We start from the raw sequence: 25,102 nt of genomic DNA, 5'->3' as shown, positions 1-25,102 counted from the left end.
ATTATGTGATCTTTTTTCTTCTTTAGAATATTAAAAACTGACACTTTTTTGTGCTTTGAATATGTAAATTTTCTAGTAGAAGATTGAAAAAACATTACCTTAAAAAAAAATCTTTGATCATGTATTTTGAGGTGCAGAGAAAAACTGGTTTTAGCAGTAGTTTACATAAATATATGCTTGTTCCTGTATTTAGTGTTAGAACCATAGGTGAATCTTTTTCTTTGAAGATTTTTTCAAACAGATAAGGTGATTTCAGGGTATTCTGTTCTTAGAAGGAAAAATATATCTTTACCATTTAGTCACACAGAAAAGCAAATATTTATTTTCCAAAGTCTGCAAGACACTGAATTGGGACAGGATTATGAAGTATCAGTTAATAATCATGGTAAATTAATTAATTAATAACTGGAATTAAAGAAACTGATCCAATCATCTGCACTGGCTATAGCTGACATGCATATTTCTAACCTAACCTCAGGCAGCAGTCTGAACATCCTCTTGTCTAATAAGACCTCAGTAATGCACTGGAAGAAGATATACTATGTGGAATATGCTGGTGGTTACATTCATAGGACTCATATTTCATTGTTTGCACAAGTTTTGTCATCTCCACTTTGTCTGTCACAGTGGAGACTGGGGGATGGATGGTTCTGGGCAACAGAAGAAACCTGCAATTAAGGGACTGTATTGTTTTAAAATTGAATTCTATTTTGTTTTCCTTCTTGACTGGGCTACATAAAGCATTTTGCCAACATGCTATAGGAATGTAGGCAAGGACATTGTCCAGCATAAGGAGCACAGCTCCCTCTTACAGATCCCATGTCTCTTGACATTTAACTCAGGAGCTGCTTGTGTTACAGCTTTTTTTCCTGATGTTATACTCATATGAAGGAAAGGTGTCCTTCACAACAAAACTTTACTCTTAGTTTTGAGGTCTTTACTGGAGTCTTTTCATGATATATTGCTCTTTTTACACCATAAAGGGTAGTTGTGTTTTAAGAAGTTAATGTAAAGCAGCCTAGCACCATGCAATATAGAGTTGTGTATTCCATCTATTGCAGAAATTGTTTTGGTGCTATAAATTTAAAAGGTTACAATTTCTTCCCTGTTGTACTGCACATTTTATATGTTTCTATTATTTTGTTCTTCCATTACTGACTTAGATGGTAGTTTAAACCTTTAGTTAGGTGACATGCTAGGAAATACACTGCTTTAGTTTGTGGCTGAATTTTAAAAAAACAGTATTTTTAGACATTAAGCTATATTTATATTTACAACTGAGAGCAAATATAAGTAGTAGAAGACCAGGGAACATTAATTTCAGTGATATTTTAATTATTTTCAGTTCAAATGCTGGTGATTCAGTTAACATCTTTTATTTCAGTATAAGATAAAAGTATGGAATGAACAGAGAAACAACTGGCCCAAAGCAGAGCAGATTTTCTCAATGGGAGTAAATGTGGCAATAATATGCTCAAAATGTATCTGAAGTGTCTATAATGCATTCAAATTGGACACTCTGGGAGGAAAGAAAGAGGAAAATTCTTTTTTTTTTACTTCGTATGGGGAATGATATCAAACTCGGGAAGGTTGTTGAAGTAGATTTGAACACAAAAGCAAAAAGGTAAGTATTTACTGTTGACCTGCAATCATGTAAAAATGCCATCTTAGCATATTGCCAATCAGGATCAAAATTTAAATGGATAACCAAAAGAGGTGATGAAACAACACAGTCAAGGGATCTAATAGATATTAGGATATACATTTCAGGAAAATGAAATCTTGTTTAAAATAAGGTAGTAGAAAGTGTGGCCACCAGGATTGTGAGAAAAAAATAAAACCTAATTTAAGCAGTAATACAATTTTGCAAAGATTAAAAAAGTAGAAACTTGCTAAAGATTCAACAACAGTTCAAGGCCAAAAGTGTATTCAAAGACAATGTTATTGAGGGGAAGGAAAAAAAAGAAATTCCTTATATATTATTTTATATTTCTTATATTACCCTACTGAGGTAGCAGGATAAGTAGTGCATTGGAACCATCCCTTTGGCTTGAAGGAACTGAGTCAAAATAAGGCAAATCAATAAACAGAAGCATAGCAAGTTGCTAGGATAAGGCAATCTTTTCTGTGTAGTACTGAAAGAGATAGATATGAAGCGTTTGAAGTACAAATGTTGACCTTGAGGTTAAGTTAGCCTTTCTGTCAAAGCAGTGGGAGGTGATTAACCTGTCAGAAATCTTCCTTGATGAGCAGCTGGCCAATTTCCACTGTTAGAAAATTGGTAGAGATTAGTTAAAAAAAAAAAAAGTAGAATTAGGAGACACATTGTTCAACAAGCTGAAGAAAAATCAATATAACTTTTGAAGAGGAGAAGAGGAATGTGGATCTTTTTGGGATGTCTTAGAGCTCAACAAGCATATGGGTAAAATTATAAATAGTTGTAACCATGTAATTGAATTTATAAAGATGTTTGGCAGTCTTCCATGAAAAAATAGCATCTTTTAAAGGAAAGTAATATAATGCATAAGGATAATATTTGATTACAAGGTAGGAATTTAAAGTTGTTGTCATGTCCAGTTTTAAGTTATCTAGGAAAAATCAATAAAGGAAGGCTACCACAAAGATCTCATGCATATTTTTCTTATGAATTGTGCAATATTTGTATTGTTCCAATAAAAATTCACATAAATTTGAGATGACGAAGTTCACATTATCACAAAATTATATAGTATAATCATATCTAAAGTCAAATGCACAGAGTAAAAGGTACAAAAATTTTGTTTCCGTTAAGTGCAGATAAAATGCTTACATAAGAAATAACCCTAAGTATGAGCATGTGATGGTAACTAGATTTTGGTTGTGAAGTATCACAATATCCCAGAGTGGGTAAGGTTGGAGGGGACCAGAGTGGGTCACCTAGTCCAACCTCCCTGCTCGAGCAGATTCATCTCAGAGCACATGGCACAGAATTGTCTAGATGGTTCTTGAATATCTCCAATGAACAAGGCTCTGCAAGCTCTCTGGGCAGTGACCTAAAAGTCAGAAGCTCTTCCTCATGCTCAGGTAGAGTTTCCTGTGCATCAGTTTCTGCCCATTGTCTTTTGTCTTATTCCTTGGCACCACCAAGAAGAGCCTGAATTTATCCTCTGTCACCCTCCCTTCAGGTACTGATAGACACTCGTGTGGTCCCCTCTCAATCATCTCTTCTCAAGGCTGAATAAGCCCAGTTCCCTCAGCCTGTCCTTGTAAGAGAGATGCTCCAGTCTAAGATAAATTACCTTGAAATCATTACTACTAGTCTTTTGCAGATTAGAAAAATTCTATCAGAATTATATTTAAGAATTTTTTTCCTCACAGAGCATCCTAGCCCATAAGATATACTCTGATGAGGCAGGGTTAACAAAAAATAAACAAATGTAACATGAAAGTCATATTTACTTCTTGCCTGTAGCTATAGAAGGGTCTATTTCTCAGCATTCATACTTCAAGGAAAAATGGAATTGAAGTTTTTATATATAGTCCTTATTACAACAAAATAAAAAAACCTAAATTTTTGAGAAATGTAACTAAAAATCTTTCCAATACTGAGAAATAGATCTGTACATTATGCACTCTTCAACTTGGTGATTTGAAATGTAGTAAATAAGATTCTCTGATTCTGCTGATCCCTAGAGATCCCAGCGACATGTGTGAAAGTTTCCTAGACACAAAAGTTTCATGGGTATATTTCTTTGTCTTCTGCACGTTTTAAATGTCAATTCTGTATTATTTAATTTTATATTTTCAATTCGTATTTGTGCTCATAGCTGTTCATTGACTACTTTTTTTTACTATTGTTCTGTTTTATAGTTCTTTCTGACCCTACTTTTCCTTCCAGTATTTCAGGAGTCCCTGTTCCTAAATTTCTTGATTAGTTTTATTGACTTCTAATCTGAATGTGTCTTTAATTATGGATAGTGTATTCTTTCAGTCTTTTTTTCATCCTTCTTTTTCATTTTCTTTAGTTCATTTTGCTTTAGTGAGTTTGAAAAGTGGGAATTTCTGTCTTTTTAAAGTTAATTTAAAAGTCTGTGTGGCAAACCTAAACAGCAGTGGTGGAAAAGAAAACTGAGATTGAGAGGATTACAATGACCTCAGTGAATTTATTGTTAACTGTCAGATCTCACATTTAAAATTACAATCATTAACTGTTCCTGCAGTTTCCTTTCAAACTGCTGATGCACACACACTCAAAATATTTAAAATCACTTGGAAACAAAGTGATCATCATTTGGAAACCTAAAGTGTCATTCTAATATAGTAATATTATTTGCAGATGATTCAAGAAAAAGCTGATTCTTTTTTTCTAGCTGTGATTCATTGCTAGTGCTTAAAAACTCATTTGGGTAAAAAACCATTCTAGAGACATGCAACTAGGCAGTATACAGCAACACAAAGGGGGGTTGAATGGGCAATATCCTCGTTGCAGAATCACAGAATCACTAGGTTGGAAGAGGCCTTCAAGGTTATCGAGTCCAACCCAGCCCTAACAACTCAACTGAACCATGGCATCAAGTGCCACATCCAGTCTTTTTTAAAACACATCCAGGAATGATGACTCTACCACCTCCCTGGGCAACGCATTCCAATACTTTTTCACCCTTTCTGTAAAAAACTTTTTTCCTAATATCCAACATATATTTCTCTTGGTGCAGCTTAAGACTGTGTCCTCTGATTCTGTCCGTTGTTGCCTGGAGAAAGAGACCAACCCCCACCTGACAACAACAACATTTCAAGAAGTTGGAGAGAGTGATAAGGTCACCCCTGAGTCTCCTCTTCTTCAGGCTAAACAACCCAGCTCCCTCAGTCGTTCCTCACAGGGCCTGTGTTCCAAGCCCCTCACTAGCCTCGTTGCCCTCCTCTGCACACTCTCAAGTGTCTCAATGTCCTTCCCAAACTGAGGGGCCAGAACTGGACACAGCACTCAAGGTGTGGCCTCACCAGTGCCAAGTACAGCAAAAGGATGACCCCCCTGCTCCTGCTGGCCACACTGTTCCTGATACAGGCCAGGATGCCCTTGGCCTTCTTGGCCACCAGGGCACACTGCTGGCTCGTGTCCACTCGGCTGCTGACTGGTACCCCCAGGTCCCTTTCCATCTGGGCACTGTCCAGCCACAGTGTCCCAAGCCTATAACATTGCAGGGGGTTATTGTGGCCAAAATGCAGGACTTGGCACTTGAACTTATTAAATTTCATCTTATTGGACTCTGCCCATCCATCCAACCATTCCAGGTCTCTCTGCAGAGCCCTCCTACCTTCCAACAGAATGACACACGCTTCCAGTTTAGTGTCATCTGCTGATTTACTAATGAAAGACTCAATCCCCTCATCCATGTCATCAATAAAAACATTGAAAAGAACTGGCCCATGCACAGACCCCTGAGGGACAGCACTGGTGACTGGCCCCCAGCTGGATGCAGCACCATTTACCACCACTCTCTGGGCTCAGCCACCCAGCCAGTTCTGAACCCAGCAAAGAGTGCTCCTGTCCAAGCTGTGGGCGGCCAGCTTCCCAAGGAGTGTGCTGTGGGAGACAGTGTCAAAGGCCTTGCTGAAGTCCAAGTAGACAACATGCACAGCCTTTCCTGCATCCACCAGGAGGGTCACTTGGTCATAAATGGAGACCAGATTGGTCAAACATGACCTACCTCTCCTAAACCCATGCTGGCTGGGTCTGATACCCTGGCCATCCTGTAAGTGCTGCATGATGACACTCAGTGTAAACCATTCCATTGCCTTACCAGGTAATGAGGTCAGGCTGACTGGTCTATAATTACCAGGATCCTCCTTCCCACCCTTTTTGTGAATGGGTGTCACCCTGGCCAGGTTCCAGTCATCTGGAACCTCACCAGTGAGCCAGGACAGTTGGTAAATGTTGGAGAGCAGCTTTGCAAGCTCATCTGCCAGCTCCCTCATCACCCTGGAATGGATCCCATCTGAACCTGTAGTTATAAATATCCAAGCAGCTCAGCAGTTCTCTGACTGCCTCCCCCTGGATAACAGGGGGGCCATTCTGCTCCCTGACACCATCTACCAACCCAGGAGGACAGTTTTCCTGAGGACAAGCTGTCTTCCTATGAAAGACTGAGGCAAAGAAGGCATTAAGCGCTTCCATCTTCTCCTCATCTGCAGTTGCTAAGCTCCTTATCACATCCAGTAGAGAGCAAAGGTTTGTCTTACCCTTCCTTTTGCCATTAAAATATTTGTAAAAATATTTTTGTTATCCTTTACAAAAATTGCCAAATTAAGTTCAAACTGAGCTTTGGCCTCCTTAATATTTTTCCTACATACCTTAGCACCCCCTTAAATACTTCCTGAGAAACCTGACCCTCCTTCCAAAGATGATACATCCTCTTTTTACTCCTAAGTTCCTTTGAATTTCCAGCCTCCCTAGCCCTAAAATGGTGAAAGTCCTATTGCCAAAACAGGATTCAGGGGCTGATATCACTTATGAACTCTATAATACTATAGTAATAAGTAGATTCTTTGTTCTGTGAAGTTTTAAATGAATTCATAAAGTTAATGAGTTCTGAGAAAGCTCATAATTTAACTTTCATCCTCAATTTTTTTATGTTTCTTCTGCTTAGAAGCCATCATCATGCTCTTCATCATATAATAGAAATTATTCTTAAACCATAAGTAATGAAATCTCATTTAGATATGAAGAGTGCACAGATGAACAAATAAATAATAAGTAGGCTATATGACCTTCACAAAAAAAAAATAAAAGGAAGGGATGCTTATTTCTTGTGAAGAGATCTATAAATCCTTACACATTTTTGATTCATATTTTCTGATGCATCAATCTCTCAATTCTGCTATTGTAGCTAAAATGTGTTAAGCTTTGTTAATCTCTGATTTATTTTTACTTCTACACATCTGTCATATAATGCTCTTTTCCTCTTGCTATCTTAATATGCTTGAAAGACTCTGAAGTGGTCTTCCCCAGAAGACTGCCAATTTTCTTTTCTCTTCTTTTTTATTCATTTAGTGTGTTGGCAGTTAAATTGTTTTAAAATCATTGTTCATTTTCCCTCAGAAGTTCCTTAAATATCATGTCAAGTCTCCTGCAGGCAGTTGACTTGAAAAGCTTGTTCAAACTCTTATTTAGTTACTTTTTTTCAGCTGTGGAAACTATAACACTGGTGTGCTCTTTCAAAGGAATGAAGCTGTGCTGAAGCATAGGCTGACTGCAGACACCTATTCCACCTCCATTTATTATAAGCAGAGAGTGTTTCACTGCAAAGATCTTTATTCTAGCACAAAAGAAGTTAGAAAATGTTTTCTCCTATTTGATGGCTCCATTCTCAGAGCCTACTACTTTAATTTGATTTTATTGGCAAAAGAAAACAAAACATTGAAAGAAAGAACACAACATTATTAAGTGACTGTTTATGCAGTGAGAGACTCCTGCAAAAATATCACATGGCATTCTACTGGTTTTATCAACTGGAGCAGTGAGAAACATGAACAAGAGGAGCTCCAGCTCCCATGCAAACAGCAAGACAGGGAGACCTCAGATTCCACCCCTTGTTCTAGAGGCAAACAACATAAGAACTTGTTTTCATCATCTGCACACAGTTCCTTCAGAACAAAAATATTAATGCATTAAACATCGCTTGAGATTCTAGAACACTATACCTCACTGGAAATTAATTTAATCCACTGCTCCTTGTTGAAAAAATCTTTCTTTGAGGAAGCTATTTCTTGCAGTATTAGCAGGAAAGTGAAGAATTAAGAATAATAATTGTCTGCTATTTAGCTCTTTTAAAATAAAAATTTACTAATGCATCTGTTAAAGAGGGATTTAAAATTTCCTATAATTTAAGATTATTTTAATCTGGTTATTTTTAGTTTTATTTATTGACTATTAACATATTAACCATACTTATTTGGTATCTGATTATGCTATGCAATATTTTGACATTTACATGCCACAGGCCTTGATAATAAATAATTCATGATGTGTAGCTATACCCTGACATTTAAAAATGGAATCATTATATAGAATTAGATTTGGGGTTATAAAATTGAAAATATGACTCTTCAAATCTCCTTTAATATTCTCTCTAGGGCTTTGAAAATTGAAATAGGAGCGCACAATTTTTCATTTATGCTGGTTCACTTTACTGCTCATCTAAAATGGACTTGAATTTAGTCAGATAGGGTAGAAACAGAAATATGTCTAATTTCCAGATAATTGCATTTGTTCAGAAAAATGTAGAAAAAAGTAAAGAAGAAATAATTTTGCAAACTGATAATATTTTGGATTTTTTAACAACAGCCAATATTATCAAAGATCTATCAGATGTGAACCCATTCTACAACACAAAACAATGTAGGATTTCGACCTTCTGCCACATCTCAGTTTCTATTTTTAAAAAAATCATTTCACACTTTTCTTACACTTGGCTAAAATGAGTAAATTTAGGAAATGGATTTTAAGCAACACATGATTTCAGCACTTGAGAAAAATATATGGAATTTTTGAAAACTCTGTGCACCACAGTTCCTTAAGGAAAAACTGAATAGAATTGATATTTATAATTAATCATTAAATTGAGAGCAAACATTGTTTCTGAAGTTAGGTTTCCCCTGAATATAGAAGTGTATCTCATAATTAGCTGTATAAAATCTGCTTTTTGAATCTTCAGAAAAGCATCTAGTTTTGTTTAAAAGATTTCAAGAAACAGAAACTGAATATACAAAGTTATTTGGCTTATTTGGCTTTGTTGGTAAAAGTTGATGAACTGTTAAATAAATTCACATAGAAATAATTTGATAATGTGTTTAATTGCATTTTATTTATTTATATAAACTTTATGTATTAACATCAAAAGCACTGGTAAATTCTCTGCTGCTTCTCTTTATTTAAAAGAGGAACTTTCCTCTTGAAATGTACTTCTTAAACTGTATCTAATTGTGTTTCTCTGCTAATTATCTGCTACACAGATTCTAATCTCTTTGATTTTCTCCTTACAAGACATATTTTACTTATTATACATCTCTTAGAAAACTTTGAAAATAGATGTAGGTTCTCAGGGATTTTTTTTTTTAAGAATTGCCATTTGGTGTTTTCCCATTTTGAACTTTTTTATTCATAATCTTTTCTCTTTATGAGTTTCTCTTCTAGAAAATATTAAATAACCCATCATGCTACAGCATTTGATTTGTGGGTTTACCACTGCCAGCACCAAAAATATCAGACAAACTTCCTTGTCATCTTAGAATCAATTAATATGGATAGATCCATAGCCAATTATATAAATACTATTTCTTGTCTACTTTGATATCCTTAACCCATTGTGACAGATATTTAAATCTCTCTTTTTTCCAGGAATCACATAAAAATTTATTAACTTCCCAAAAATATTCATGAGAATGTCTAAAATTAATTCATTATACTAGAATTGCTGGCATTTATTTCTCTAATCTTTATCTCAATCTACTACATCTTCAAAAAGTGATCAGACTGCCCATATTCTCATTCTTCTCTTTTGGAGACTAAACTACCCCTAGTATTTCAAAACTTTGTGCTAATATGAAAATATGGAGGTTTTTTTTGTTTTAAATGGCAAAAACTTGATGCAACGTTCTTATTGAAACTTCATTGCTCTTAAATGGAACAGAAATGTTACCTTCTATGTCTACATTAAAGCCTAACTTAGATATATCTTTCTCTACAGCAATGTTTCATTGAAACTCAAAATCTGTCTTTGACCTTTTAAGTTTTTCTGCAGCAGTTGCTAGCTGCTTTTCTACAATTGCTAATCCTTGTTTTAAGTTGCTACTTAGAATTTCTCTGTTTGGGGGGCTTTCGTTTGGGTTTGATTTTTCTTTTTCATTATTGTTTTGTTTTGGAGGTTTTATTTGTTTGCTTTTAAATAATGCCATGATTTCCCCATTTTCTGTTAATGATTCAGGGCCTGCTTTAGTAAATTTCTTAATTGCCAGCTTCTGCTGGCCTGTTTTGGCTAATTACAATCAAATACTTTTACGTATATTAGCCTCAGTTTCTCTCTCATTTTTTACATCAGTTTTGATTGTATAGTTAAATTCTGTTGTGAAGACTGAAGAGACTACAGTATGGAAATCTATATTCATTATGTTTTCTTCTTTCATACTGCTTTTCAGCATTATGATGTTGCACTCTCTCTCTCTCTCTCTCTCTCTCTGTATTTTTAGTGTGTTTTCATTTCTAATGTATTTCTGCTTTTCCAAGTTGCAACTAAAACATTTTTTTATCCAATTGTCATTTACATATTCATTGTATTTTCAAAGCAGCTTTATGTTCTTCATCAGCTTCACATTTACAGACTGATATCCACAATAAATATATCTGTAATTTAGAACTTTAGAATAAATGTCTACCATTTTTATATGTTACAATGTCCTTTGTGTAGCAGGGTGTGGCGACGAGATCGTATCCAGGGAGGCCACAACCTGACTGCAGGGGAAACAGATGAGACGAGTCTCTTGGTTGTTTAGCACAAGGGTCCATTTCATTTCCCCCCCAACCCCTTTCCAGGGGGAAAGGGCGGGGTGCAGGAGCGGAGGCCCAGGAGCCCGAGCAAAACCCAGAGAGCCGAGAGCAGAGGGCAGAGAGAGAGGCAGACCCAGGGTCGGGGTTTTATCAGGTGTCCCATGGGAGGAGTCTTAAACTGAGATTACAGCCTCCTCAGAACATGAATGCTCCACAACTTTGCATTAAAATTATTTTGTATCTATAAGGTGATATATCAGTCACTGTATTTGTTTTCTTTTTACTTATAACCACTACAAGAAATCATTGCAACTGAAAATCTGGCAATTGGACTACAAAGAATAAATAGAATGATATGTTATTACGTAGGACTAGGAAAAAGAGCATCCAATGATTTAATATATGTGAAAGTCTGGGCTAGTACATAGTTCATTTTCTTCACAGTAGCTAGTAGGACCTGGATTTTTGCTGGTTTGATAATACCAGGGGGTTTTCATTACTGCTGAGCAGTGTTTACAAAGCATCAAAGCCTTTGGTGCTCCTCATACCATCCCACCAGTGAACAACCCGGAGGGGCACAAGAAGCTGGGAGGCAGCGCAGGTGGGACAGCTGATCCCAAATGACCAAAGGGACATTCTGTACCTTATGGCATCATGTTCAGCAATAATACAGGGGAAAGGTTGGCCTGGGGTCACTGATGAGTAACTAGCAAGGTATTGGTTGCTTGATGGCAAGCAAGAGTTTTCAGCGGCGTTACTTGTTTTTTGTGGGTTACGTTCCTCTTTTATTTTCCTTTTCTTTACAATATCCAGTTTTACCCTTTCGATTCTCTCACTCTCCCCACCAAGGGGAGATGAACATGCAGGACTGTATGGTATTCATTTTCCAGCTGGAGTTAAACCAAAATAATATATTAAATTTTATAAACATAAATGATGTCACTAAGTAAGTTTTTTTCTGAACCTACTCATTTAGATGAATTGAATACTAGGTATCTTAGTCTGGATTTTGATACAGTGACCTATTAGATGAAAAGTCAGTATCCCATCACCAGTTCTTCAAGGCCTTTTTCCCTCCTTTTCTAGACTGCATGCACAGTTGTTCTTATTTTTTGATTGTATTTGTAGCTATGTAATCAAATTTATCTGCATGACATAAAGCCATATTGTGCCATTCATTTTTAAGCAGTGTTCCCCACTGATTCCATTGAGAACTGCTGCTTAAAAATGGATGGTGCAATATGGCACTTAAATCTGCAAATACAATTAAATTATATTAGATCTTAGCAGTAGGAGCTAGAAAGTAGGTGATCTGAAAGCAAGAGTAGGAATTTAAAACTTCAAGCTGCATTAAAATAACCTTGATAGCAAAAATATTAATTTTTAAAGAAAATTATGAGATTTGAAATTGATCCTCATGCTTTAGTAGTCCATTCTTCCCTTTTTCTTACTCAACTTTCACCTTGTGCATTCTTTCTTTTGGTTAAACTGCAAAGGCCTGATGAAAAACATATGAGCAATAAGCTCATGACTGGGGCTTTTAACACGGTATTGTTTAGCTGAAGGCACAGAAAATTTGGCTATATAACAGTAGTTAGGCATAAATTATGAGAACCTATTGTTCTGCTGGGTGATTTTCCCTCTGTGGTTTTCAACCACATTTCTTTTCAACTACTGAAATTTGAGAAAAGATGTCACTCTGATGGTAATGCATTTTATATTGCATTCTCTATTTACTAATACACTGCCATAATGAGAATGTAGTTCTTTGACAAAGGTAAGTGAATACTAATGATCAAGGTGGGTAATCTTCCAGATAAAATGCCTGCCAATTTACATACAGAATGGGTGATTCTCTATTGTTTTTGTGATAGGGTTTGTCAAGGGCTACAGGAGATGCTGTTTTACAAGGCAAGATACCATTAGGTTCAGCACACACAGGAACTTTTTACCATTAATGCTAAAAATGTTTCAAAGAAATAGTGAGCAATGCATCAACACACTGATCTTTATCACATTCTTAACATAGTCAAGTCTCTTGATTTCCCACTAATGCTCCATTGCTGACCCTGGAAAGCAGGACAAGGACAGCATACTGCATAAAATTTTGGTGAATAAACTAGAATAAGCTAGATCATAAATAAATACATAAAGGAATACAGTATTTCAGAGTCTAAGCAAACATTATTAAAAAATAATGAAATACTGTTGGAGAATTGCATTAGAAAATATCAGTTGCCTCCTGAAGAGGTTTTTTTGCTGGTTGGTTGATTGGTTGGGTTATTTTATTCTGCAGGATGTTTTACATTCCCGGGGGAATGGTTCGCAGTATTTGTTGCATTTTTTGTTTAACAATTTATATTTGTGGGTGTGATGAGTTAGCTAGATTTTTATTATAGGTAGACTTTTCAATGCAGATCATAATAATTAGATGAGTTCACTTTCACAACCTTTAAGTCTTTGACTTTTTATTCATAAGGAAACTAAATAAATCCTTGCACTATAAAACTGAAACAAAGACAGTAAGACCTACTTAGCTGAATTAAGCATAAGTGAAAGTCAATGGATAGCATGGTAATCGTGAAACTTTTACATCTATACAAACAACTTGATGCTAGCTGTTTTCTGAAGGTGAAAATATATGTTTGCATCAACTTAATGTTTTCAATTCACTGTAGCTATGGTTTCATGTCCATCTTTGATTTCTGAGCATTAATGTTTAGTGTAGGTCAGGGTAAAATCTCTTCTTCTTGAAACTTTTTGGCATTTTAAATTAAACATTTCCCAAAATGCAAGGAAGGAAATATAGTTAGTGAGCTCTCTAAGCTTACTAAAATACCAAGCAAATCTCTTCCTCCTCCCTGACACATTCAGAAATATCTTGAAGGACCATCCGGCTGCTATGAGAGTTAAATTATTCACTACCTAATGATTTACAAAATTTAACATTTTCTCAGTTTGTAAAGGTCAGCTGGATGCTTATGTCTTGAGCCAACTTCCCTTTATACTAGTTGATTTTGAGACCCAGGAATGTGAATTCTTGTGAAGATAACAGTCATTACAGAAGCAGTTGGAAAATAAGGGACATAATAAGGGGAAAAGTAAACTCAGAAAGGGTTGAGTGAAAAAAATCCAGAATGAGAAGACCAAGGAAAGAAATTCAAGGAAAGAACTACTTAACACAGATATTAAGTTCTTACTGCTGATTGTATGTTGCATATGCCAGAGTGACAAATAGTTCATGTCTGACTCCAGTTTGTACTGAGTACATTGTAGCAAAGGTTGCAGACAACTCTTGTTGAAAGACTTTGTACCTAAAAGATCTTCACTGGAAATCCTGCTTCAGACTAGTAGTGTGTCTCTTCTTCCTCTGTGTGAACAGATTTATGCCAGCTTCTCTTTTGTGAGCATATATATCCCCATTTAAATTCAGTGCAGATGTATGTTACTTTCATGGAATTCAGTGTGTGGGAAAAATGTAGATGTTTTATACAAAGTGTCATATAAACATTTCAATTATCAGCTTTAAAAGAAAATGGTATTATCTTCACCTTTTAGAGACTTGGAAGTTATTTTAACCATAGTTGAGTATTAATGAGAACCCTCAGATTTTTGAAGATGCTAGACATTTTTTTTCCTAATTTGCAAAAATTGTTGAGTTTAATGACTTCTAGATATCTATAAGCACATCTTTATTTTTCTTTATAAGTAAAGATCCACTATATGCTGAGGACCACATTTAGCTCTTTATTTTATTTTAAGTACTGCTTTTGTGTACAAAGACTTCAAGTTTCATTAAGGGTGAAATTATTTTCCTTTGTGTCAATGCCATTGACTATAGTGGAATTGTAGTTTTACCCTAAATTTGCACATTATTTCTGCTGATTAGGAAGGTGTAATAATGATGTGAATGCTAGTGTGGGACAGCGGTATTGGTGATTGTAGCTTAGTTGTTCAACTCACAAACAGTAAAGAGGGAAATGGAGTTAAGGATAAATTTTTTTGACAATCTTATTTCTCTTATTTTAATGTTTTTGTTGCTTATATTCTTCCATATTCACTTCTGCTTAATCAAAAATCTGGAATAGAAAATCTTGAGTACTTACAAGCTAGTAAGCAGATCTGTCTTTATCACAAATATTTGCCACATTTAAATAGCGAAGGTTTTTTACTTTTGTGTTTTTCTAGTAACTCATGGCAAAGAAGTCTCTGCAAATGAGGCTCAGCCAAGATTACTACAAGGCACTTACTATCTCTTGGAAAAAGTCCCAGTAGTTCTATTATCTAAATATGTTTTCACAAAAGATCATTAATTTCTAATATTTTATATGGTGATGGATTGAGGGAAGGCACTGAGATAACTCTTTTAGCCACAGAGGGCAATATTCTGTGTACATGTGGAAGTCAGTGCTTACTCCATGTGTCAGGGCGTGTGCCCATCTTCTGCCCTGAGCCTCACCAAGAGCTCATCCTGGTCTGGGTCCTGATGGATTTACTTAGCTCCAGTATATCTGGAGCATGTGTGTGCATGTGCCACATCTGCCACATGCATATACATGTGCACAAGCAAAAGTATGACCTTTCTGTTGACACGTTTCAAATACCCTTTCACAGCAATCCATTAAATAATTTCCAAAACCGTTGTGCAAACTGGAGCAATAGGTGCCATCTGCTCCTGTTCCAGGTACACAGCCTGCCAAACTCTGAAGTTACACCATACTGAAAGGAATCCATGCTAATGCAAATTGCATAAGCCTGCTCCCACCCATAATAGTGTTGGGGCCTTAACTTGCTACATTTTAAAGATGTGTTATTTTCATGGTATACTCCACCAAACATTTTGTGTGAATTAACTATAAGTAGTGTTAAAATATGTAAGTTGTAGTGACACTAATAAATGTCTTGAATTTAGTATTTACTGAGATAAAGTCTTCTGGAATAGCAGTAAGAAAACCATCTTTTTCTTATTTAATGTAATTCATGAAGTATTAATATTTTGAGACAATACCACAAAAAAAACCCAGATGTGTTTAGCAAATGAAACACTGAGTACTACTTCATTTATAAATTAATGTCTTAATAGGAAATATATTTGTTAAATAGATAAGTTAACACTAAACTCATTAAAAATGTTTTATAGTCCAAAAGAGAAAAAATATTCTAAAGAGATGTCATGGTCTTGAAAATAGATTAGGCTTAAATCTAAATTAAAGCCCTAAACTCTGAGGTCTCTGTGACAAGCAGGTAATAGACATAAGAAACCACTGACATTGAATAATGTTTCATATATATGCACCTGTACATCTTATGAAAAAAAAAGAAGAAATAACACTGTTTCTTGCTTGACATTTTTGAATAATGCCAAATACTAAGTTTTGTTATAAACCTTAGAAAAATACATTGTTGTGGTAAAAAGCATTTGTATCTATCTTCCGTTTGGTCAAGTATTATGGCTGTGGTAGCGTGATGTTTCTGTGATAAAGAAAAGTATGTGCTCATAGCTTTTTATATATAAAGTTATAAATAATTGAGATATAAATAAGTGGTACATCATGTTCAGTCAAGAAAACCTGACTTTCTTATATCAGTAGTGGTAGACATTATTTTGCATGATGAGTGTATTGGCATGAGTAAGAATTTACTAGTTTGCAGAAGGGCTGTATAATCTATGCTCTTAACATAGTATAAAGCATCATAGGAATGAATAATAGTTTTGTATGCTGTAAATAACAGCACACTGCATATAAACCTCATCATTACTTTTATTAAGAAGGTTTATAAATTTTAAAGAAAAAAAAATTGATCTGGTAAACTGCAGAGTGCCATCAATTCTCATTCGATATATGAGAAAATTGCACATGCTCGGTATGTCACAGGATGTACAAATTTAATCCAGTGTAGAAGTGTAATAAAATTTCCTGTAATATCATATACCAACATGCAACAAATGCATCTGCCTGAGGATTCTGCATCACTCTGCTTTGTAACACAATTTAAACTGGTTTTTTAATGGTATTACATTTTTTTAAACCAATTATCTTCACTTTCTAGCACCCTGTGGAAGCCGATCAACAGGTTCTGAAGGGACTGTATTATCACCAAACTACCCCAAGAATTATAGTGTTGGTCACAACTGTATTTACTCTATCACTGTTCCTAAGGAATTTGGTAAGTAGGTCTGGTCTCATTCATATATTTTTGTTGCTTGAATACTTTCAACAATTCTGGATTTGTATGGTTGCTTTTACATAAAATTATTAATGTGAATAAGCTGTTTTAAGCTGATACTTCTATTAACACTTTTATCATTTTATAGTGCATTATTTTCTCAAAACATTTATTTTTGCCTTTATCTTTTGAAATTAGTGTTCAGTATTTTTGTCTCACTGTAATAACTAGCATGTAATGTAGAATACTACTGTGATGCTAACAAATTAGTGGTACCATTTGAGGTTTCTTTTCACCCAGGGTCATGTGCCTATGCTCTAGAAAGTGAAGCATAGCTCCAGTAAGTCCATGTAAGCAGGGGAAGCAATGTTTATCTTATATATTTGGTAGCGTTGCTCTTTTAACCCTTGGCTTCTCTGCATCAGGAGGAATTGGCATAGTCTTTATTGACAAATGAAATTAGAGCAGCAGGTTTCTGCTTGGGTTTTGTAGATTCTCTGAACCTCCATCAAAACTCCACTTCCATTCTAACATTTTTTCTGTTAATTAGACAAATATTTTATTGGTGTCTTCTGTCCCTTACAAAGACAGTTTATCTCCCTGGATTTATGAATTATTCTCTCTCACTTGATTATTAAATGTCTATGATACCAGCTGATGGGTTTTTTGTTCACTTTGACTTCTTGGTAAGCAGTATGCCACATATTGAGTATCATTTAAGCTTTAAATATCCACGCTGTAGATTTATGCTTAGATAAGCAAGACTTCATTATGACCCCCAGCTCATATTTCAGTTTGTCAAATAATAGGTGCCTGGGGATGGGGATGGGTATTTCTTTACCTTCCTTCATAGTGATTCTGCAAACATCTTAGCCAAATTAAAGACAGTGCTTCAGCTTCTGTGTGACCATCTGCCATCCTCATGATATCTGAACTCTCTTAATATCTAATTAGCCTGTTCTTGAGTATAGTGTAGAGGTGCATAGACTACTACAAAATAAATAGGATTTTATAAATATTGTCTCCTAAGTCAGGCTGATTTCTCCTTATTCCAAAAATATTAAGAAAAAATTAAATAGATGTGCGCAATTCTTGGTTTATTTCTAGCTATTATAAGCATGGACTTTTGACACAGCTAATCACTTTTAGATAAACTGTAAGGTTTCTATCCTCCCATTTTCATCAAATCTGAAGTTACTAATTTAATATCATTATAGTGGTACTTAGTTTTTGAAACAGATCTCAACATGTAAACCCCTAAAATTACTACAATAATGGATTCAAAATGTGTAGTTTTGTGATTTCCAGAAATAAAGTCAGATTTCCCAAAACAGCACATGGAAATGGGGAAACATCCCACTGCTCTGCATAGTTATTTGGAATAATTTGAGAAATTCTGGTTTTCTTACACACTAAGCATGATAGTAACAGTATTAAGGAATTCTGTTTAACTGTTTCACAGTGATTAGACAAAAATGCTGATGCAAATAAAAAGGTTTAAATATACTTAACCTTAGCATATAAGGATTCATTGACATATTGTGGAATATAAATATTGTAGAATACCTAAACTTTTTGTCTGTCCTACCTTGGGATAGACCTTTACTTTTTTTCTTGTATTTAAATAGTGTATTTTGACAATTAGTTCAGGTACCTGTAGAATATATCATGGATGATATTTGATCCACTTTTGTGAATGCAGAAAACAAGTCTGTTGAACGAGAAAGGTAAAAAGGTAACTGGTAGTAACCACTCAAAATGAGGATGACATGACACATAAAACAAGTGCCAAAACAGATATTTCCATTTTAGCTGTTTTTTTCCAATGATACTCATAAAGAATAGGAAGCAGAATTACTGACAGCAAGAAGCTCACATTTTAAAATCTGAATCTGTCTTTGAATTGTACTCCGGTGTGCAATTTTTTTTGGTAAGTTATTAATATAGATTTTTTCCTGACCTAGGGTCTTTCTGTAATCTGTCTTTACTAAAATTATTCCAGTAAAAACCATTAAGAAAGGCAAAGTAATTTTGACAATTGATTTAACCAAAGTGTTTTACATGCAATGTAATTATTTGTCTCAATCTGAAATTTCAGTGTATGAGTAATGAATGTGTTTTATCTAATAGCTTTTATCTCTCACTCATCAAAATATATTTAAGAACAGTTTCAGAGAAGAATAGCCATAAAACTGCAGTGCTGAGGTCTTTCAGATCAATTTTAGTAGGTAATTTTTTTTTTCCTGTAACTCTGTTGTTTTGGGTTCTGATAGAAGATATTGCATTAAGAGTCTTCACTTGCAATAATTGGTATGTAGGGATCACTCACTGACAAATGGTCACAAAAAAATGTGGCCTTTGTGGAAAAAGACATCAGATTTCATGTTTAATTCACTTAGTAATATGCATCACATCATGTAGATTTGACAGAGATTACTCACAACAGAAAACAGTCAAAATAATGTTTTTGAGAATGAAGGGGTGTGGGAAACCAGGACTCCTGTGCGACTAACCAATATGATTGAGCAGAAGCCGTTTACTGTTTACATTAGGCACTTATTTATAGATTCTACAACTACTGCATGCACTGATCACGCTTTTCTTGATTGGTGCTGCTATCCTGTCCACGCGTTCTCCCCTCACTCTTCAGAGTATGTGATTGGTTACAGTCCAGGTGCCTCACAGCTCTCTGTTATCAAGTTCTTGATATTCTTGATATCAAGGTCTTGATATTCTGTTTCTCAGCCTCTTCTTTCTTATTTTAGAACGGTTTATGTCTTTGTAACTTTGATGCATTCCAGAGGGCTCTGCTAAGAAGGATTACAAGCAGTATGACTGGCGCACAATGTAGTCTAAGTTGTTCAGATACATTGCTACAAAGGGGTACTCCAGCAAAGCTGCTGACATATGATAATTTAATTTTCCTAAAGAAAACAGCAACAAATCTGTCATCTTCTCTGTGGCTACAACTTTCAATGTGAAATACAGCAATCAAATATTTTCTGAATATTTGCTCTTCAAGAACTGATTTTGGCATCCAATACAGTATATGGGAACTTAAAACAAAAAACAGAGAAAAAAAAAGTGAAAACCTCGTCAATAGAGACAAAACCCACAAACAGTGTAATAACATATTCAGTGTGTAGAAGGGAACTCATTGGCCTGGATTAGTTTTTGATGGACTGAAAAGAAAACCTATTTCATCTGCAGCTTCTTGGGTTCTCAAGTCAAAATTTCTGTGGAAAAGTCATTTCAGTGTGGACTTTTTCCCAGTGTTTCATTATTCTGTCATGCAGAATCACAGTTGCAATATTTCATACCATGACAGGTTTAAGCTACAAGATAAATGATTCACAAAAGCACACAGTGTGCCACAGGCAAAATCTTCTGTAAACATGGAAGACTCAGCTTCTTATCTGACACTCTCCTACTGATATTTTTAAGTGGTGTAATGATTGTTAATTGTTCAGTCCTGAAATATAGCTTTGGTCACAATTAAAATGCAGATGTTTGAGATTTTATTTATTTTCCCTGATGGACATGACCTAATTTGTATGCTCTGCTCTGTATAATGGTGTCATTTATACTTCTTTTTAAATTGTTATTTTTAACAGTAAAATAGATTTTATATCAGCTGGCCTCAGCAAATGGCTTTCTTTTCTGTTAGAGCAAAAAGATAGATTGAACATACGCAGTAAGGTATGTAAGTGTGGCTTTGAGCTATGCTATCACAAAATAAATATATTCTCTCAGTTGCCATCAAAAATTATGAAATTTAAATCAGAATTATCTTTTCCTACCTAGAAGCTAAAACATTAATTGGGAAAATGTCTAGTTTCCATAGAAACATTTGCATTACATCTACTGGAAAAATAATACAAAAAATTGCAAGAATTTTATTGATAAGAGTGATATTTTGGGACAAGACTTCTTAGAATTATAGCAATGAAGGTAGATCCAGTTTTCTTACTGTAAACAGGGAAATTTAATTCCACTATTCTCTTAAATTCCTGAATAACTGGCTTATATTCACAGACACATTTATGCCATTTTCCGCTTTTGCTTATGTCTTGTCTTGAATTTCTAGGAGATAGACCTGAGTTATTCCATATTAGCAACACAGGAAAGAACTACATAGAACCAAACAGCTGAACTTTGGGATTACTGTTATTATTAATAATGTCCTTGAAAGAATAATTTTTTATCAGTTACTAGAAGGTAAATCTACAGATTTTATTCTACCATTGAAAATACACACTAATCAAACAATGGTGTCAACATATGTTTTCTGTTAAGACAGCTCACTGCATCTATAACTGTTAGACCCCTTAACAGTCGTGTCACAGTAAAGTTATTTCAGTAGTTTGATATGATTGCAAACTCAGATTACATTTGGAAAGAAAAAGACAGGCAAGGACAAATCATAAGGAGCAGAATGTGCCAAATGACAACCTCACATCAAGAAGGAATGAGAACCAAAACGGTATTTCTGATAATACTTATCTGAGTTACAGTTAAACATCTGTACATCTACAGATGTAGATCTACAATAAAAACATTTTAGTAACTTGAATCCTTCATCACTGCTGTGTACATCTTAATATAATTTAAGAAATGTGGCAGATGCATATGGACTGACATTTTTAAAAACTCTCCATCTTAAGTAAAAATGGATGGAAATGTCTGGCTAAATAGCTAGCATCAATATTTTTAAACATAAACTAAACAATTATTGAATTAAGCAACGCTTTGCTGAAAGGGAGATAGAAATGAAAGAATATTATCTAAAATATCAAAATGCCACCATAGACAGGAATCTGATTCTGCTCCTACCCTCTTTTTATAAAAGCAAACACTTCAAAGCTGTGAGACTGCACTGTTCAAACAATGATTACTTGTCAACAAGATGGAGCAAAGCCACAAAGACTGCTCCAAAAGCTTGAGTGTCCAACTGTATAAAGGTTCAAGACACTAATTTCAGAAGAAAGAGACAGTGATCCAGCTTGTACCCTATATTTTATAAAAAGCAAGTCAGCTCACCTTTCCTTCCCAAAACCAAAAATTACTTCAAATCAAAATGACTTCCAAGAAAAGGGATAATTTATTTATTTATTTACACATTTTTAATGTAACCATAAAACTATTTTTAAAGAAAAAATAATCCATATTTTTGTATTTGTTCACAAAATTTTTGCATAAAAACATAAAAACTAAAAATATTTTAAAAACATGTATCCCTTAATCCAGAAATGTAATGAAATCAAATTTGGTTGAGTAATTAAGTTTTCTGGTTTCTTTTCTCAGCTTTCTAAAGTATAGAGTGATCATCATGGAATACTGAAGGTGTAAATACAAATATTTATTGTGAACAATAGGAAGAAGTACCTGCTGTATAAGTAATACCAATAGTTGATAGAAAATTCACATCTCGTCCTTTTTTCTTGGTATTCTTTTAACTCTGTTGCCATGTTGTTATTTCTCTTTCTACCATTCTGCTACTGCAATATTTTCAAAGGATCTTGTGCTGGTTAGTTTAGAATGATTCTTAGTAAATTCTTGAAACTAAACTGCAAGAACTCAGCTTTAAAAATGTTGTGGCAGTCCTTTTCTAGAATTTTCTCCAGTCAGCTAATTAAGCTTCATTCAAAAGTACATTAGCAGGAGTTTCATCTCTGATAGACTTTGGAAACCCTGGCCAGAACTGAGAGATCATTGTGCAAAGGATATCAGGCAGACACAGAAGTACTTTTCATCCCAGAGATAATAAGCTTAATAAAGGTAATATTTATATATAATATTTAATTACAATTGCTGAAGTAATTTTTTTAGTGAATGAATGGAAATGAGTGTTTCAGTATGGAAGCATTCACAATATTGGTGTAAATTCTGCTTTATGTTAATTTAGCAAATTGCCAGAATATTTTTTGAATTTGAAAATTCTCTGAGTAGGCTCAATATGATAGGTATATGTCTTTTCATTTGACTCTTCTTCAAATTTAATTTTGAGAGTTAATGATGAGAACTGAAGAGGGTTAAGCTTGGAGTCAGGTTGCTTAGGGCCAGAAAAATATGTAGATTGTGTTCATTGGGCGTGAAACAAATTAATGCACCCTCCTACCACAATAGAAATTGAATATTCTCAATGTTCATTCAATGTGCATTGAATGACTGAGTATGAATTTATTTTTCACTATTATTTTGATTAAATAGGATAAACGGACAATTTTTCTGAAATTTAAAATGCATAAAATTAACCATATAAAGTGATGGTTCATTTCTTCCTTAAAGTAAGAAGATTGTATAGCTATATAATGAATACAATAAAAATTGGTAGAATTTGACTCATATTCTGCGCAATTTAGCAAGAAAAGAATGTACTGGTGTTGAGCCAGAAATAAAAAGCTTAGAAGTCTATCTTCTACATACTAAATGGACATGAAAATTCTAATGAAAAAAAAAGTCTTCATCCATAAATGTAAATTCTGGACTTTTGGAGTTAGATACAGTGACAGGATTTGTGCTTTAATCTGTATAATCCAAGTGGGGATGATCTAAATCTGTGAATGTCTTGAAGTGCTACCCTTCAACACTGCAGATTAGGCTTGCAGGCAAAGCAAATAGGTGTGTATACATGTAATTGAATCCTATGCTGGAATACATTTCCTCTTCTTTTAGTTATGCAGCTAATTAAATAGATATCTAATCTAACTCATTCAGATCCTTGCTCTAATCAACAAATAGAGATACATATTCCCATGGTGCGATTCAGCCTACCTAAAACATCTATCTGCAATTTTTGAAAGAACATCATTTATTTGTAATTTAAAAGAAACAGCACAGCCTTATTTTATCATTTTTATTCTAGCAGCTACAAAGTGTTAAATGAATTAGGGAACATTGCATATGTGATCTCCATCCATCCTGCAGTCACATTGCACATGCATAACTTCATGATTTTATCTTATGCATATGTGCTAAAGCTGAAAATTTCTGATACATTTCAGTGAATAATCATTTAGCACCTTGGGATTGGTTGATTCAAATTCAAGCTATTCTTAGTGATTCCTCACCCTCAAATGTTTTAAACCTAATTGTGGAGGTGAACAAAATGTCTAATAATGTCTTATTATTAAGTGTATATTTGACAATAATATCTCTCCTTCTTAGAGTGTTGTTGGACACAAAAAGAATTTCAGGTGATGGACTGAATTATGTTAGTTTTTCTACAGGTACAGGAAGCCATGCACTATAGCCTTTCTTGAGAATGAATACCTAATGGATTTATGTTTCTACCTGAAAAAGAAAAATGAAAGGCAGGATTGATTATATGCTGGAAATCATTTTATTCGAAGTTTGGGGAGGAATTTTAGTGTGTATTAGGAATTCTCTTCTCCAGAATATAAAATATATTTACCTAAAAGTGCTATTTAAAATGCGAAAATAATTTGGTAAAAAAATAGTATAGTACAAGAATTTAAGTTAAATATATTAACTATTAAATTATTTATTCTTTAATGCAAGAATTTATTCCTTTGAAGAATATTTTGCTACTTTTAACAAGGTTGTGCCAAATATTTTTAATTTTCATTGTATTTCAAACACAGAACAATAATACTGACTACTTTTATTTAAATAGGAATAGTCCAGTGGCAAAATATTGTCTATGAAACATACCTGATAGATAGTGAATATGGTTTTTATCATAATTTCAAGTATACATGGATTACTGTGCTACAGGCTTTCCATAGAATAGCTGGAGCTTGCAGCCTAAGATTTTTTTGAAGAAGAGAGGTGAGCATTAGTTGTATAACTATTAACTTCTGGTTTGCTTTTCTAATTCAAGGACAAGTTTGTGTCATTGAGATGCTAACAATATAAATTACAGAATTAACAGAAGGTCATTTTGCATCACTTTCCACTTAACTATGAATCTCCTAGGTTCTGAGAGGAAGAACTAGATGGTTTTATGTACTCAAACTCACAGCTGGGGAGTACTTCATTCAGTGGTTCAGTGCTTAACATGCTTGCCAAGAGAGCAGATGCCAATACAAAAGTCACCATAGGGTGACATTTAAAGGACCTCAAACTGTTCAACACATTTTTGAAATGAAATTTAAAGAATTTAGTCACTTCATTTGATCTGAAGTCACTTTTTTCAGTGCTGTTTTTAGATTTTTTCAATAAAAATGATTAGTTTTGGCTCAAATATTAATGATGTGTTTGAATATAATAATGACCAATTAAATACAGACGACAGAATAGCTGAAGCTATTGAGTTTGACTATAAACATATGGCACCAGTAGAGCTGCCTTTTTAATGCCCTAAACCCAAAGTCGAATAAGACCACATCTGTGGTCTTCAAAGAAATTCACAGTTACCCAATAAGTAAAATAATTTGACTGTAATGTGAT

At 34.4% G+C, this 25,102-nt stretch overlaps 1 protein-coding gene across 6 annotated transcripts in view; it reads left to right on the top strand.

Moving 5' to 3' along the window:
- CSMD3 (CUB and Sushi multiple domains 3) overlaps positions 1–25,102 on the top strand; it is a 580,220-nt gene that overhangs the window by 424,165 nt on the left and 130,953 nt on the right. For all 6 annotated transcript variants that reach the window (XM_038122727.1, XM_038122755.1, XM_038122747.1 and 3 more), the window contains one exon: positions 16,574–16,690. In XM_038122727.1, the coding sequence (XP_037978655.1) occupies positions 16,574–16,690 (117 nt within the window). The remainder of the gene's footprint in view (positions 1–16,573; positions 16,691–25,102) is intronic.

Source organism: Motacilla alba, chromosome 2 (assembly GCF_015832195.1).
Source record: "Motacilla alba alba isolate MOTALB_02 chromosome 2, Motacilla_alba_V1.0_pri, whole genome shotgun sequence".
NCBI classification, from domain to species: Eukaryota; Metazoa; Chordata; class Aves; order Passeriformes; family Motacillidae; genus Motacilla; species Motacilla alba.
This window is presented reverse-complemented; position numbering and strand designations above follow the sequence as displayed.